The sequence below is a fragment of the Balearica regulorum genome, chromosome 3 (assembly GCF_011004875.1).
Source record: "Balearica regulorum gibbericeps isolate bBalReg1 chromosome 3, bBalReg1.pri, whole genome shotgun sequence".
NCBI lineage: Eukaryota > Metazoa > Chordata > Aves > Gruiformes > Gruidae > Balearica > Balearica regulorum.
The window spans coordinates 6,768,943-6,786,723 of record NC_046186.1 but is presented as its reverse complement, the minus strand read 5'-3'; the positions used below and the strand labels follow the sequence as shown (position 1 = coordinate 6,786,723).

At 41.4% G+C, this 17,781-nt stretch overlaps 1 protein-coding gene across 1 annotated transcript in view; it reads left to right on the top strand.

Annotated features, from left to right (window-relative positions):
• Positions 1 to 7,632: 7,632 nt before the first annotated feature.
• CLIC5 (chloride intracellular channel 5) overlaps positions 7,633 to 17,781 on the top strand; it is a 77,661-nt gene continuing 67,512 nt past the window's right edge. The window contains exon 1 of the mRNA XM_075750458.1: positions 7,633 to 8,261. Within this exon, the coding sequence (XP_075606573.1) occupies positions 7,773 to 8,261 (489 nt within the window). The 5' untranslated portion in view covers positions 7,633 to 7,772. The remainder of the gene's footprint in view (positions 8,262 to 17,781) is intronic.

Genomic DNA, 17,781 nt, shown 5'->3' with positions numbered 1-17,781 from the left:
GAAAATTAATTTAATTTATTACCAATCAACTCAGTGTAGGATAATGAGAAATAAAGCCAAATCTTACAACACCTCCCCTTACCTGTCCCTTCTTCCAGGGCTCAACTTCATTCCCAATTTCCCTTCCTCCTCCCCACCAGCAGCACAGGGGGACGGGGAATGGGGGTTGTGGTCAGTTCATCATACATTGTCTCTGCTGCTCCTTCCTCCTCAGGGGGAGGACTCCTCACACTCTTCCCCTGCTCCAGCGTGGGGTCCCTCCCACAGCAGACAGTCCTCCATGAACTCCAATGTGAGTCCTTCCCACAGGCTGCAGTTCTTCACGAACTGCTCCAGCGTGGATTCCTTCCACGGGGTGCAGACCTCCAGGAGCAGACTGCTCCAGCGTGGGTCCCCCACGGGGTCACAAGTCCTGCCAGCAACCTGCTCTGGCCTGGGCTCTTCTCTCCACAGGGCCACAGGTCCTCCCAGCAAACCTGCTCCAGCACAGACTTCCCACAGGGTCACAGCCTCCTTCAGGTGCCTCCACCTGCTCTGGCATGGGGCCTTCCATGGGCTGCATGTGGACATCTGCTCCCCCATCATCCTTCATGGGCTGCAGGGGGACAGCCTGCCTCTCCATGGTCTTCACAGGCTGCAGGGGAATCTCTGCTCCAGTGCCTGGAGCACCTCCTGCCCCTCCTTCTGCACTGACCTTGGTGTCTGCAGAGTTGTTCTTATCACATCTTCTCACTCCTCTGGCTGCAAATTGGTCTTTGTTTGTTTGTTTGTTTTGTTTTTCTTTTTTCCCCTTCTTAACTATGTTATCCCAGAGACACTACCACCGTTGCTGATTGGCTTGGCCTTGGCCAGCGGTGGGTCTGTCTTGGAGCCGGCTGGCATTGGCTCTGTCAGACATGGGGGAAGCTTCTAGCAGCTTCTTGCAGAAGCCACCTCTATAGCCCCCTGCTACCAAAACCTTGCCACGCGAACCCAATACAAGTAGTTTTTTAATATGTCATTTACTGTATTTTGATGCATTTTTATCTCGTTGAGGTGAAGAAAAATAGGAAGATGTTTCATAAAACTGTAAAAGGGCTAGGTGAGTAACAGTGGTTAAACTGTATTAGACATTAAGCTTTTAGTGGCCATTTAATCTGAAGAATAGGTTGTATATGGAGGCTATAAACAAAACAGGGCTTTTAACCATGCTGTTTCTCAAACTCTGTGGAATGATATCCCTCAGGCTGCCTGACAGGGTGATAGAGTGTGATGTCTCTGCTTTCTCTGTTTCAGTTACCAGAGCCTCCACTGTACATAAGCTTGAAGGTTGGGATGCTGGACTTTATAAGGGTTCTTAGTTTCAGAGGTAAACGAGGATGTTGAAACGATGCCAGATTTTAAAGGCCAACAAAAATGTTTTCCTTGGAGCAGCTGGGCAAATAAAAAGTCAGTATTTCTTAGGCTCTCAGGTATTCTACCGGAGTTTCCAACCATGGAGTTGGAGAGCAAAACAAACAATGTTTTATAAAAGGAACTGGAAGACCACAAATAAAGGGCTTTGAAACATCCAAATCAGGAATAATTGTTTAGGCCCTGCAGCAGGTAAAGCAGGTTTTCAAAGATGTGGTGGCAATGACTACTCTTGGTATTTTTAACAGCTGAAAGCTGTTGATAGTATGAGAGTTGAGTGTCCTGTGCAAAATAATTTCCTATTGTTTGTCTAGCTCCCAGTGGAGAAGTGTCTGCAGAGTCAAATTTACTGATGTGTTGGCTTTAAATACGCCTTTTATGCAGTCAGTAGCAAAGCACAACGTGGGTGAGGGTGAATCACCATTGTAACAGTGGGGTCCTGAATCCATGGGCCAGCTCCTTGAGACTGTGGAATCCAGGTCAGTGATAGCTGAGCAGCAGATGGGTTTCTGGAGGCCTGCTTCAAGGATGTGCTGACTCTTTTGTGAAATGGTGTGATGATCAAAATCTTCTACTAAACTGGCTTCTGAATGTTTTTTCTCTGTGTTTTGTTTTCCTTACTACGTGTTAAATAGAATACAGAAATTGCTATAGCTGCACATTTCAACAGTTAATATGAAACAGCTGAAGCACGTGTTTCAGAGGAGTAACTCATGCCATATGCACACATACAATACAGATAAAATTGTCAGCATACCTATGCAACTTCTTGTCCTTCATAAGGTAGCACTTCATAGCAGCGTGGTTCCAGTGATCTTCTTGGGTGTCCAAAGGTGACCATCCAAAGGCTGGAGCAGAACAGGGCCATACTGAACAGTCTCGTTCCTCCTTCTCACCTCCCATTTTGAAAAATTGTGGGGAGCTGCAGATGCTCAGACCTCTAAAGAGGTGCTGGTTTTCACAGTCTGTTCCTATTATGCAGGTCTTTGAGTGTTAATATCTGTAGGAATAACTGGGTAGAGGAACTTAAGTCTCTCATTCTTGTAGAGAGCACAGAGCCAAAATAGAAAAGTATCCTACACAGAGACTTCTTAAAAATCTGAGTGCAGGATAAAGGTCTTTTCCTCATGTGTTTTAGCGTGAAATTGGTAGTGAATAAAGCATTACTGTTTGTGAACTGTGAAGTAATAAGGCACTGCTAATCATATAAGTAAAAGATGAGGCTAGAAATGATGCAAGTTTTGTTTGCTGTTGATTTCATCCAGGTATTTAGTATAACCAGGAGTGAAAACAAAATGGTATGATTTTATTGCAACTCCCTTGTAATATGTCTGTAAACCATCAACAGTCTTTTGCCCAGAGCCCGCAGTGTAGTCTTGATGAAGTACTTGAACTGCATGTTGCAAAGCGGTGGAAATGTTTGAGCTTTACAAAGAAAAAAAAAGTTATTTTTGTAAAACCAGCATCCTGAGTTGTCAGGAATATTCATGATTTTTGCAGTGAGTGTTCTCAAGTGCAAACAAAGGGCCTGACCCTATGGGATGCTAAGATCCCTCACATCAACCCCGTTGTTTACCATGATTCAGTTTCAGGTTTCCAAGAACTCTGAGTGTTTTGTTTAAACTATTCAATTTTCTTGCTTCTCTTATGACTGGAAAAAGATACTTTAGAGCAAGCAACTGAAGGACCTCAAAAGGTGAGGTATGCTTTTTAGGGGTCTGACCTTTTTGTTACTCCTCCTTCTTTCTACCCTCCTCTTCCGCTCCGGAGGTGGGGGATAACTGACTCTAGCAATGCAGGAATTTCTTTACAAGCCGGTCTTCTGCTTGACATTTTAAAAGAAGTCCAAGCTGGAAGTGCTGATTTCTGTTAGGGTGACAGGGTGAACAGATAAAGTTTCAGTAGTAGCTTCAGCAGTCTGATTTTAACATACTATTCTAAGTCTGTCAGGGCCCTTACTATGGTTGCTGTTCTTTAGATAAAATGAAGGTGATCTAAGCAAACATCTTAAATACCAATAAATATCCATGTGTGTTTGGGCTACTGAACTGAGCTCTGTGTATCTCTGTAGTGAACCAGGCAATTATCTAAGTTCCTAATGTGAGTTTTGATGTCCATTTGTAGGCTTCTAAACGTAGGTGAATTCCAACCTTGCTCTCTAAAAGACGTCTATTTTAGGGAGTTCAGATGACTGAGTTTTGCAGTAATAAAGACCATCTCCAGAATATACTTCATCTCCTTCTGACATAATTCTTTCAACCTCTTTTATCACATAATCTGAGATGCCTATTGCTGTCCATTGGACTGTGGAAAGAATCAGTGATTATCTTAATCTACGTGCTTAATGATAGACAGCTAAAATTACTATAAACAAAGTGTCTAAAAATGAGACCTAAGAGATCTTACTGGTTGACTGTCACTTGTGTCTTATGTATACTAACTGGAGTTACGGTCATATTAATTCTGGTATTTCTTGCTTGAAAAAGAATAAGGTTAGCGTAAAAAAGGAAATGCAGTCATGAAGTGAAAAATAAACCTTGAAAATAAGGACTTCTGTTACTCACGTTCTGTCTTTATATGAATGTGGTGGGTTGACCCTGGCTGGGGGCCAGGTGCCCACCAGAGCCGCTCTATCACTGCCCTCCTTCATTAGACAGGGGAGAAAAGGTGTAACGAAAAGCTTGTGGGTCGAGATAAGGACAGGGAGAGATCATTCTCTAATTATCATCACGAGCAAAACAGACTGAACTTAGAGAGGGAATTCATCTTATCTATTACTAAGCAAAACAGAGTAGCGGAATGAGAAATAAAACCAAATCTTAAAACACCTCCCCCCACCCCTCCCATCTTCCCGGGCTCAACTTCACTCCCGGCTTCAACCTCCGCCCCCCCCAGCGGCACAGGGGGACGGGGAGTGGGGGTTACGGTCAGTTCATCACGCGGTGTTTCTGCCGCTTCTTCATCCTCAGGGGGAGGACTCCTCTCATCGTTCCCCCGCTCCAGCGTGGGGTCCCTCTCATGGGAGACAGTCCTTCATGACCTTCTCCAACGTGAGTCTCCTCCATGGGGTGCAGACCTTCAGGAGCAAACTGCTCCAGCGTGGGTCCCCCACGGGGTCACACGTCCTGCCAGCAAACCTGCTCTGGCGTGGGCTCCTCTCTCCACGGGTCCACAGGTCCTGCCAGGAGCTTGCTCCAGCACGGGCTTCCCACGGGGTCACAGCCTCCTTCAGGTGCCTCCACCTGCTCCGGCGTGGGGTCCTCCATGGGCTGCAGGTGGAATCTCTACACCCCCTCATCCTCCCTCCATGGGCTGCAGGGGGACAGCCTGCTTCACCATGGTCTTCACCACGGGCTGCAGGGGAATCTTGCTCCAGTGCCTGGAGCACCTCCTGCCCCTCCTTCTTCTTCACTGACCTTGGTGTCTGCAGAGTTTCTTACATCTTCTCACCCCTCTCTCCAGCTGCAAAAGCGCTCCCTAACTGTTTTTCTCCTTCTTAAATATGTTATCACAGAGGCGCTGATTGGCTTGGCCTTGGCCAGCGGTGGGTCCGTCTTGGAGCCGGCTGGCATTGGCTCTGTCAGACACAGGGGAAGCTTCTAGCAGCTTCTCACAGAAGCCACCTCTTTAGCATGTCGTGTGTCGTGTCGTCCCCCCCTCCCCCCCCCCCCAAACCTTTCCACGCAAACCCGACACAATGAATTTTGCTGTTTATGGTTTATTTGTATTTCTGCAATTCAAGTAACTGATGTTGTCAGGTGGCTCACATGGGTACGGATGGTACATGCAACGCTAAGTGACACAACTTGAGTTACAGAACTAACAGTGGAAAGTATTGCTATAAATAACTACCACATCAATTCAACACCTTCTAGATGTGGGAGCAGAGGAATTTAGAGAATGGATGAAATTGGTTATCTCTTTTTTTTGGTAATGTTCTATTCTCGTGGCTGTGGGCTGGGACTGTTACTTGGAGGACTTTGTTCTCCAAAGGAAATTGGAGCACAAAGTGATGCCGACACCTTTTCCTGTCCTTCTGCCTCATACAACCTCTTTCCTCTCTCTTCCCTGCAGGAGAGAAGTCCCATTTCACTGGACGCACATGCACAGAGCTTCTCTGCCCTGTTCCTTTGCTGGAGCAGAGCATTTTTGGCTGGGGAATAAGAAAGGAGCAGCACAGGACGTAGGAGAGTGGGCCGGGACACTAGTCTCCCAGGTCACAATGTAGGTATCTCAGTTTTGATCTTGTTTGTTATCACCGAACTTTTGAATTGTGGCACGAAAATTATTTCTGTTTTCTCTGAAGATGAAATGTAAGGGTTGTAAACCAGTGGTGGGTTCATATAAAGTGATTTGAAATGCACCTGATTTTCACCTGGATAAATTCTTAAGTGTGGTCAAGTTTACTCTGGAGCCTTATCACTCTGTCACAAGAGTGAAGGCTGGATCTTGGAGCTGAATGGTCCTTTTCTTTGCGCTTGGAGGGGGGCAGAGGAAAGGACAACTTAGGTAACTCACATTTCTGACTAATGAAATCCACATCAAGTATATATATGTATTTTGAAATAATACTCATACGTTGTGCTCTTATTCTTTATATTACCTGTGATATTTTATACCCTCCAGCAGGTGCTGCTGCATCCTGCTAATGTCTTCTTTGTGGATGAAAAAAAAAAAATCAGTCATTTGATTTAATACTATGCAACTGGACTTTGCTCTTTGTTTCACGTCATGAATGTGTCTGTGTTCTCTTTCCTTCCTCAAGTTATTTGCCAGCAGAATGACTAAGGAGGGAATTTTTGTGATCCCAGCATATTTAATCCTGCTAGCGCTCTTTGTAAGGAGTTGAAGATCAGTGCGAGTTGCTTATCAAGGCCACGCTCAGAGTGAGTTGAACAGACACTTGTAGAAATACATTTGTATATCCACAAAATGTAAAGAAATGCAGGTGTTTTCTTAAAAGCAAAAAATATTCATTTAAAATGTTGAAGTTGTAAAAGTTTTTAATTGGCTCACTGGTTTTCTCTCTGACATCTCTTCTGTGTTTCTTTTAGAAATCCAACCTGTCTGTGGCAGTTACCTCTCAGGGAGGTTACAGGGATGGGATCAGGAGGAAAACCTTTATTTTTTCTTTTGGCTCAAACCCAAAAGGTTAAATATAATTAGATTCTAAGAATTCTCATAATAATCTACATAATCCAGATGCAGTAAACATATAGACTGAAAGTCTTTTGGTCAATGAGGTCTGAGGTTCTTATAACTTTGATAAATTCAGATTTGTATCTGTAATGAGTTTCAGCTCCATTGATTTCAGATGCTCTGGAATGTGTATCTGTCTTTAAGAGGGCAGTTCATTTTATGCTGAAGCTGGAAGTATTCATCTGCTTTAGGTTCTGTGGAGTTTTGTGTGTGTCTCCGTTCTTTAGAGAAGAATAACTATATAGACAAGGTGGCTAACTAGATTGGTAAAGTGAAGTGGCATTAAGCCAACTTTGGAAACTTGGGTTGATGTCCTATGACATGAAGTTATATAACCTAAATGTGATTATAAGTAAGTGATATATTAAGTATATGTAATACTAGTTAACACTTATTCAGTGCTTTCTTTTCCTAGATTCCAAGGCAGCTCACAAGACTTTTTACAGTTTTGGCCCTAGTTTATAGATGAGAGGATGAAGTTGCTAAATGTGAAGTGAGTGGTTCAAGGCCCTAAAGTGAACCGGTGGCAAAACTGGAAAGAGTTCAAGTTTGATGCCTTTTTCTCTTGGATATACCACTTCATAATTTCTTTATTTGTAGTTTTTTATAAATGATCATAATTTGTTGATGCTGTTGTAACCACTGAAACGTTGTGCATGATTGCTTGTACTTTTGAGGCAGTTTTGCCATGCTTTTCCTTGAAGCTAGGCTTTTATATGTTGAAAATGGAAGTAAATGGGTGAAGTCTGCATTTCTACCTCTTTACACAAAATGTACATAAGATTTCCGGTAAAACTATTTTTGACTTCCTGTGAAAGAATACATATTTTTTACCATAGCTTTCTAGTACTGATCGGTGCTTCAGCTGTTTTTCACTATACTTGGCCAGGCTATATCTGGAAGAACAAGTGATTACAGCTCCTAAGATACAGTTACCAGCAGTCAGATCGACAAAGGGGTTAAAAGTGAGACAGCCCTATCTTTTACTTCAGTGGAAGTGTAGTTGTTGATTTAAAGCTCTCAGTAAATGATTGTTGGAGATCTGCCATGTGTAGCAAAGCATTCAGAAAGCATACCGCAGACTCTGCGTCCTCCTAAAGAGCGCTTGTCTGTCAACATCTTACGTTAATTGTGGTCTTTTAAGGTACCAGAAGGCAGGCAAAACTCAGCAGCCAGCAGTCATGGAAGATCAGGGCTTTACCAATGTTTATCAAAATGTTAACAACACCAATATCGATGAGATTCCAGACTCTGAGGAAGACAAAGGGGATAATCTTTTTGATCATGTCCACGAAGAGCCAGCATCTCCTTCTTCCATCACTACTATCCCAGAGAGCATGGATAGTGATCAAGAGAGCTCAGAAGATAGCTGTAGTAATTCTGTGGCCTCTCAACATGGGGCTGATGGGGACGATAGTTCTTCATCTCACCATGGTGCTGAAGAAAACCACCCATACCAGGAGATGGATCTGATGAGCCCAGCTCTGGAAGATAAACACAGAGAGGGCATGATGTTTGAGAGAAACATGCATTTTCCTCCGAATTTCCAGTTGCGGCGGAGCCAGAGCACTTCTTCCAACTCTTCAACTTCCCTCAGGTTCCCCCTTAACAATAACTTTGGAGAAACTGACAACTTTCAGGAAGAATATGACATTTTCCTGTTTGTAAAGGTAAGACTTTGGGTGTGCTCCTAAGAATACACTAAATTTAAACCTCAAATCAACCTATGTGTCTTCCAAATCAGTAAAATACAGTTAGCTGCCACTTTGTTCCCAACTCTGCTTCCTGGGGGCCAAGCCATTCGCTTGCCTCTTACATCTTAAGGCACAGAAAGAGAAGATTGGTGTTGTGTGGACATACCTGGGATTTCTCCACTGCAAGTGGAACTCTGGGTATTGTGAAAGTATTCTAATTGTTGCTGTAATTAATTTATTCTGTGAAATCTCCATGCTGTTACAGCTAGACTGTTACTACTTGAACTGGTTTAGTTAAGCTAGTTCGGCTATCCCTGTGTATCATTATCTATCTAGAAGCTAATAGCTCAAAAGTGATAGTTATTAATGCTATGAAGAAAACAAAATATATAGTTTAAATAATGGCAATAAAATTTCCACAAATGCTCATCCCTGAAAGAGGTCTTTCTTTTATGTCTGTCAATGTTTAGATTAATGTATTTCTGTGACAATTTTAACATGTATTTTTCATTAATTTCAAGTTAGGTATAGATTACTGAGGGGACTTGCACACTTTCTCTAACCTTGTAAAGTATTACTTGAATTTCTAAACCATAAACACCTGTGTTGTTAAATAACTGCTATACTTCCCTTCATAAAAACTGTTGTATTCAATCATTCTCCATATTTATTTGGTTGTAACACAGATGTGACAGTTCCTCCTTTTTAAGTCATAAGAGATAAATTTTCAAGCTCTTGTTTCCCTTGAATAGGACCATACACCATGAGTGTAATACTGTTATTTCAACAGAAGTCTTGTGAACTTTGTCACTTTTCAACATAAATAAAATTATCAGAATCTGTTCCTAAGTTCCACAGGTGCTTTGTAAGCAGGATGACAGGTTTTGTTGCCACACGTAGTGAGAAGTGTCTTCAGCAATGTCTGCATTTGGTTAATTTAGGTTATTTAAGGAAGAACAAACTATAACCTTTGCATTAGTATGAGATGCTGATTACCTTGTATGAAATTGCGGGCAGATGCTCCCATTCAAGTGGAAATGATGGGGTTGGATTTCTGAAAAGTGAGAAGAGGGGCATTTTGAAAAGAACTATCACAGAGAAGGATTGAGGAAGTCTTTTTTCCTTGCTTCTGTTGTGCAGAGTAGCTGAATATCCCATAAAGGGGCTTATCAGCTAATCTAGAGAGACGCACAAACTTTGAACTCTATTTACTTGCCAAAACATAAGTGCCTTTGAGATGTCCTGGAGCCCCAAGACATCCTTGCCTGGCTGGAAGATGAGACATGAGGCTTTCAGGTGATCCATGCTGTGATCCTCCTCCAGCAGGAGCTGGAGGCCCGATGGACAGGGCACTGTGGGTGGTTGAACTCAACTCCTACGGCAGCATTTTATTCCTGGAGAAATTGATGACATTTCATTTTTGGATTTTTGCTTTTCTTTCTTTCTGGTATCAAGGTAATAAAGCACTAACTCCATAGACTGCAAATCCAGCTTTGATTATCTTTAATTATTTAGATAGCAAAAGTCAGCCTATAAAATGGAAGGTCATAGAGTAATATGTAACAAGAATTGTTAAATACCCGACGGCTATCACTTCTTGCACGTAGGAACCAAATCTCTCAGTCATGTCAATGGCTGTTATGCATAGACAGTTCCCTTCTCGTATGGTCTCTAGTCCACCTGAGGCCAGTGTTGCTCTGAAATTGGGCTCATCTTCTGGATTTGCTCTTTTCTGCAGACATTAACAGTGACAGCAGGACCTTTTGCTATAAGGCAATAGTGGTAATGACAATTCTGCCACTATTTATTCCTTCCTTTATTTGTAGCACTAATAAATCTCTGGCAGTGGCTGGAAAAGTGTCAGACGGAGGTCGCTGCAGAGAAAATCAGAGAAAGCGGGCAAATGAAATGGTATCTAACTTATAGTCTAGTTGGCTTAGTTGCAGTGCACTGCCTAGAACATAAATTTAACTTCATGTAGTCCATTCTGTGTTATTAGACACCAAGGAAATCTTTAAAACATTTTAACTCATCTTTCACTGATTACTTGGTAACGGTGTCGTCAGTGGGCTCTTTCAGGGTGTGCCATAAGGTAAAAAAAATTGGCTTTCATCAAGGAATTCCCTGTACCTATAATAGCAGAACATAGCATGTACCAACATGGAGATGTTTGTGTGAATCCAGCGTGTCCAGGCTTGTCACAGCCACCTTAATGCCCTTTCAATAACATTGTGATTTCTTCAAACAAAAGCCTTTGAAAGTTGAACAGAAATATGACCGACATAGAGGCTATGTTACTGTGTGTGACTGTGTGTGTAGGACAGCTTGACCTAATTGTAGCTATTGCTCAGAGGTCCAACCTTGTCACTTGTCTGCTGTATTTCCCTGTTTAGCACTGTGCACAGTGTTCTGAATGTTGAGTTTCTTTGAAAAATTTTAACTTTTTGTTTTCCTGAAGCTTGAGTTGTTACTTAAAGAATTGTGCCTCTATTTTCTTTTTGGAAGAAAGTAATTGCCCTTCTGGATTATCGATGACTTGAGACTGGCTACAGATTATACCCTCTCTGTACACATTTGTGCCATAGGAGCACAGATCCTAAAGAAGGAAGGTAATTCTTTACCCCGAGCAATAAACACCTTGTGTTATGCACACAATACAAATTGAATGCAGAGGTTTAGCACCGTGAACGTGCATGTTGAATCACTGCAGTGCTGGAAGGCACTTCTGGAGATCATCTAGTCCAACTCCTTACTCAGAGCAGGATCACCTACAGCAGATGTAGGTGAACATTTGTAGCTTTCGATAGGAACATGATAGTTGGTCAGGTTTTGAGTATTTCCAAAGACGAAGAATCCACAGCTTCTCTGTGCAACTCTTCCAGTGTCCTACCCTCATGGTAAAAATGTGTTTTCCTATGTTTAAATGGAATTTCGTGTATCTCAATTTATGCCCGTTGCCTCATGTCCTTTCACTGGATACCAGTGCAGCATTTAAGAATGTTGTTTTGAGAAAGATACTGCTTTTATCTTCTCTGCACATCAGAGCTTAAACTTTTAGCTGTTTCCATTGGGGTTATTGCATCTTTTAGTAAAACTTCTTGAAGTTATTACCTGGGAAAGAAAAGACATTTCTGTTTCGTTTTGTTTTGTGTTTTTTTTTTTTCCCTGCAAGATGCTTCCCACTCCCTTGTTTCCAAGTCAGGAAGGTCTGAGGGCTCTAACTTGGTGGCACAGCTCTGTCCTAGCTCTCTACTGCCTCCCGAAGTTGAGCTGAACTCTTACGAATGACAGACCACGTTCTTAACAGGGACAGTGAGATGGATTGCTTGTATCACTGCAAAAATCATGCTCCTTCCCATCAAGTTGGCTTTTCTGTTGTTTTATGGAGCATATTGGTATCTGTTGAGAAAGTTTTGTTTAAAAATTTGTATTAATGGTTTAGAACATGAAGTTACAGGACATAGCTAATTTTTAGCATGTTTTATTTGAAAAGAGCAGAATCAAATTGTAGTGTTACCACATGGACGCCCAGTCTTAAGTTAATGGTTAAGCTGGTGCTTTGCCGAGTGGAACTGAGTGTTTTGTAGAAGCAAATGAAAAATAAAAGAATACCCAGAACAGATGAACATTTGTAGCGTTCAGTAGGAAGTCCTGCAGGAGCTTTCAAATAAGGGGATGGATATCGACATTAACGAGAATATGTTTTTCATATTTTCAACTACACAGATTTCTTACTGCACTCATAGTCTACGAACAACTGTACTTGCAGTATTGGGGTGGTAGATATTTGCAAGCCTAATTGGATATCCAAATATCTTTTAGCAATGCAAGCCGGGTAGTCTTTTAACTGACTCCAGTACAGCACATAAGGCTGGTGTTAAGCCGTATCTTCTCCACTGAGGTTTGCAGGTAGTAAAAGGAGTTCTGACTGGAGTGAGATGGCAGGTGTACCTCTCTATATGTACATAAAATTATAGTAATTTGGCTTTTTATGACATTTTTGCTTTTAAAAATATTTTTACAATAAATGTAATGGAAGTAAGCTAATATTATTTTTGTCTTATGAATAAGCTTAGAAAAAGGTTAAATGATTCATAAATCACCTTTTAAATAGTGTTAACTGAGTAACCTGAGCAAGGAAAACATCCCAGAACTATATTTAGCATTCTCCAGCTATGGCAGATTTATAGACCAAGATGCAACGTGCTGAAGCTAACGTGCACAACAAGAAATGTCTAATGGGGAGCCAATATCCTAAAGTGATACTTTTTTGATCTTTTTAATGAAATGAATAGAAGTTTTTCACTGCAAATAGTCTTACTTAAGATAGTTTACACATACAATTAAGTATAGAAATACAAGTCTGGAATATCAAGTGATAAGATGTCATCCAGCTCTCAGTCTTATCTAGACCATCCCTACAGATGCAGTGATGCAGATTCAACACATACACCAATTAATCTCCGTCAAGGCTTAAAATTATTTTCCAGAGACAAAAATGTTCCTTTATTAAAATTCTTTTGCTTTGAATTATGCTATTTTTCTTTTTAATAGATAGGTCCTTTATGTATTAGAAGACAGATATCAAATTTCCTTCAGTTTTTGCTTTCCTAGACAAAACAAATTCAATTCCTTCAGCCTTCCTTCAAGCTTGAGTCATCATTTCTAAACTTTGTGTGGTTTGGTGTGTTGTGGGGTTTGGGGCTGTTTTTTGGTTTAGGGTTTTTTTTGATCTTTTCCAGGCTCTCTATAGTTAATTTATATATTTCTTAAGCTCCAGTTTTCATGTACAGGTAGTGTGTTTGGCAATGCCAATAAAAATTTCTGTAGCAAGTGCCTCTTTAATTCATCAGTTGTCCAACTCAGGACACTTTATCTGCTGTATTTTAGTGTATTTGTGTATCCTTTAACATTTTGTTTAGGATTACAAAGTTCATCTTCTAGCCCTGGTATTTTCCCAATAAATGTTTCTGTAATGGTCTCAACCATGTATTACTCGCCCGTTTACAAGCAGCTGTAACGCAGTCCTATTGCACAGTTTGCGCCTGCCATTTGACTTGAAGAGCGTTAGATTTCTCTTAGTGAGGTGATCAGACTCTGATCACCTGTCACTGAAAACAGTATGGTTTTGAAGTGAGGGAATTGCTCCGACATAAATCTGGTGTGAAGGATACCATCACCAATGCTTTTGCTCTACTAACTCAGAGACTAGAGATACACCTGTAATACCTCCACACCGTACTACGCAGCCACAACATGGGTTTATGTCTACCTCCTATACCCTGTTGGGGATAGTAGACTGGTTATCTCTTAAATCTTAACATGTAAACCTTATTTCTGAGGAGGAAGACTGTTGTGGGTCTCTTCATAGCTTGATTTATGCTTATCTGAATTACTCTGCGTGCATGTGTGAAAAGATTAGCGAATGGCGGTTCTCTTCCAGATAACATCCACTTCCCCAACTATCATGAACAGAACACGTGCTTTAGCAGTGGGGCACTGCAGTTTGCTTAAGCCTTTGGATACAAAGGGTAAAGGGTCTTGCTTCTGACCTCTACTGAGTCCGTGCCTTGCTCGTGCACCTTTCCTGCCTCCGGAAAGGTCCGTGAATCAATTTTCATCTGACACTCCTGTGCCACCTCCAGCCTTTGGCTCCAGCGGCGACTGTGGCTGGGTGTAGCAAAGTAACGTAGCAACAGCTTCAAAATATGGACCTGTATTGTATAGGAAATCGTTACAGCACAGTGATTGCAGCGACAGCAAACACAATGTAAATATGTAGGTCATACTGAGGGAAAATTAAGATGGGATTTATTTTCTCCTTTCTTTTTCTTGTAATTTTCTTTTTGTGACTCCCTCTTTGATGTTCTGAAAATAAGACTGTTATCCTAGGCTCGTTTGTTGTGTTCTTTTGTAACATCTCAGTTCCTTTTGTTGCATTTTAGGAGAGGAAAAGGTTTGAATTTGTGGATTGATTACTTTTTTTGCTGTCTCTGACAACTTATCTGTGTAGCAGGACTGTCAGCTGTTAAATGGTTTCTGTCCAGTATAGAGGGATTTGTAATATTTTTAATTGTTTATTGCAGAAGTACCTAAAGAGCAGCTCTTCTGAGGTTGATGTTTTACAAACACAAAGTAATAGATAGTCCCTGCAAAGCAACTGGTAATGATATATGTAAGTTATTTTGGAATCTGCAAGAGGAAAGCTGCTTTTCTGCTCTGCTCTTTGTTTTCTTTATATATCAAGGGTTGGATTTGGCTCACCCGATTTAACGTGTGTCTGTAAGCTGTTAACTACATCTCTGCAGGATATCTGGGCTCCTTTTGCAGCAAAAAAAAAAGCCATCTAAAATAGCGCAGTGGGGTGTTAATTCATGTGACCAAGTGTAGGCATCAGCTGTAGGGTGAGGTTAGTCGTTCTGTAGACTCCATTTGTTGAATCAAGTAGGGGCTTGATTCAGGTTTCCAATCATAGGCATCCAGTGCTGCTTTACATGCCGTAGGGCTTCCCTCCTGGCCTCCAGCTGCCTCTGCAGAAGACCACAGGTCTCCCATAGATCCTTTCTCATATATGTTTACAGATATCCTCAGCTATCCTAGAGCCTCTCAAACGCTGCTGGGTATCTAGGTTTAGGCAACTGAATCAAGCCATAAACTTTCACTGGATACAATGGCATAGGCACCTGAAGTTAAATAAACTGAATGCCACCAGTGACAGTTTAAGTACAAAGTCTGGATTACTAGATTAGATTAGCAGCTAATTCTGATAACGAGTATCTAGAAACAAACTCCAGATTGATTAGGTTTTTTAAGCTATTTAATTTTCCTTTTTTTTTTCAGTGTCCACACTCAACAACAGTTGAAGTGCAACAGTGAATCAACATTGCAATGTTGGACAGTCTAACTTAATCAGATAAAATCATCTGATACATTTTAGCATCTTTCCAAGAATGAGAACCAGCACTTTCTTTAATTTCAGTCAACCTTTATCCTTTCTTAACAGCAACCCCCATGTATTTTTTTCTTTCAACTGTATTTGTTTTGTAGTTACTTTTTATTTCAGACACCATAGTAGAAGAGAAAAGCCAACTGAATTTACTAGGTTTTAATTCAGTCATAGAATCATACAATACCAGGTTGGAAGGGACCTCTTGGCAAAAGCACGGTCTAGACACGATGGCCCAGAACCCTGTCCAGCCGAGTCTTAAAAGTGTCCAATGTTGGGGAATCCAGCACTTCCCTGGGGAGATTATTCGAATGGCCAACTGTTCTTATTGTGAACAATTTTCTTCTTGTGTGCAATTGAAATCTCCCCAGGAGTAACTTGCACCTGTTACCCCTCATCTTTTCCATGTGATTTCTTGTAAAAAGGGAGTCTCCATCTTCTTTGTAGCCAGCCTTTAAGTACTGGAACATGGTGATGAGGTCACTCCTAAGCCTTCTTTTTCAAGGCTGAACAAACCCAGTTCTCAGCCTTTCCTCATATAACAGGCTTCCCAGTCCTTTGATCATCTTTGTGGCCCTCCTCTGGACCTTCTCCAGCCTGTCCACATCTTTTTGTATAGCAGGGACCAAAACTGACACAGTATTCCAGGTATGGCCTGACAAGCACTGAGTAGAGTGGGATAATGACTTCTTTATTTCTGCTGGTGATGCCCTTGTTGATGTGACCCAGCATCCTGTTGGCTTTCGTTGCTGCTGCAGCACACTGTTCACTTACTGAGCTTGTTGTCCACCAGGACCCCCAGGTCCCTTTCCACTGAGCTGCTCTCCAGCCAGGTGGATCCCAGCCTGTGCTGCACTCCTGGATTACATTTTCCCAGGTGCAAGACTTACACTTGCCCCTGTTGATCTTCATAAGGATCTTGTTAGCCCACTCTTCCAGCCTGTCCAAGTCCAGTATTAATCCCTGGGGGACCCCATTTGTGACAGTTGCCGGTTTGAAAAGGAGCTATGTACCACCACCCTCTGCATGCATCCTGTCAGCCAGTTGCCCACCCACCGCATGGACTGCTTGTGGAGACCACAACGCATCGGTTTCTCTAGGAGGAGGCTGTGGGGGACTGTATCAAAAGCCTTGGAGAAATCCAGGTAGACAATGTCTACTGCTCGCCCCACATCAACTAAGCAGGTTACTTTGTCGTAGAAGGCGAACAGGTTTATTTTATCTTAGTACTAACCTTCGGTGTGCTCAGCAGGATCCCAAACTCCACAGTATAATTTCTAGGTACCAGTTCAAACACAGCTTAAGATTTTAATTGTGAAAAGAAAATCTGCTTTGTTTCTTTGGGTCATAAGACCCTGTATTTTCCACTCTTCTGCAACTATATTTACTGGTCCATTAGAAATATTTTCAGTGTTCTCCCATACACTGTGATTGTGGCTGAAAAGGAACACCTGAATATTTTTCTGTATCAGTAGGAATTTTTTTTAATACTTACAAGTGCTTAATGGTAAATGTTACAAACCTGTATGAAACCACTGTCTTTGGGGAAAAAAAAATAGGAGGCAGCATGTCACTTTAAAATTAGTCATTGATTTCTTATCTGCAGGTGTGAATTTTATATTTAGACCTCTAGATGATCCTTTTTATGTCAATTAATAATACAATTATGGTTGACTTTTTACTGTCGGTACATCTCTGCTTATGTTGTAAGATGTCAGTGACCGTCATGAAGCTATAATGATACAGTTAGGAATAGATGAGAAGTGAATCGGTTAGTGCAGAGGTCTGGTTTCAGTACAGGGAAGCAGTGTTTGAAACCAGGATTTTGATTCGTGAGTTAATTGATTTTCTGTTACAGCCCCATGCAGTCACCTCAAAGCAGTCTACAGCTGGTCATGAAATAAAACTTGAGAACGTATCTTCAGAGAGAAAGACATAATTTTCCTACTTCTATATTTATAAAAAATGAGGCACAGAAAGGTAAAAATTTTTGCACACTCACCAAGATGATTTTTTTTTTTCCCCCCTGGTAATCTAAAAAGAATTTCATGGGACAGGAGGTGACCTTTTGGGACATGAAACAGAGTCCTTTTCTGTCACAGACAGCTTCATCATATAATACATAATTCATAAACTTATCAAGGTTGACCTAAAAACTAAGTGGCCATTATTATTCATTTTGGAAATCTGTTTCAAAACGTCACTGCTCTGATGGTTTGACACCTTACTCTAATTTCCAAATGACATTTACTCATGTGCAGCTCACACATCCTTGTTCTTGTGCCATGGTTCATTAGCATTCATCCTTTCATTTTGTGCTTTTTAAAATCAGTTTAGGCCTAGACATCCTCAGATGTTTTTAGACTAAACCAGCCGATCCTTTTGTCTCCATTTCTTCCAGGCGTCAGAATAATTCCCTTCTGCACATATCTTCTTTTCACAAAGGTGCCTTTTTTTTTTCCACAGCTGCATCCTGTCTCAGATTGTTTCTACCTTTATAGCTAGACTAAACAAGCAGCAAAAAAAGATTCTTTTAATAACCTCCTGGTT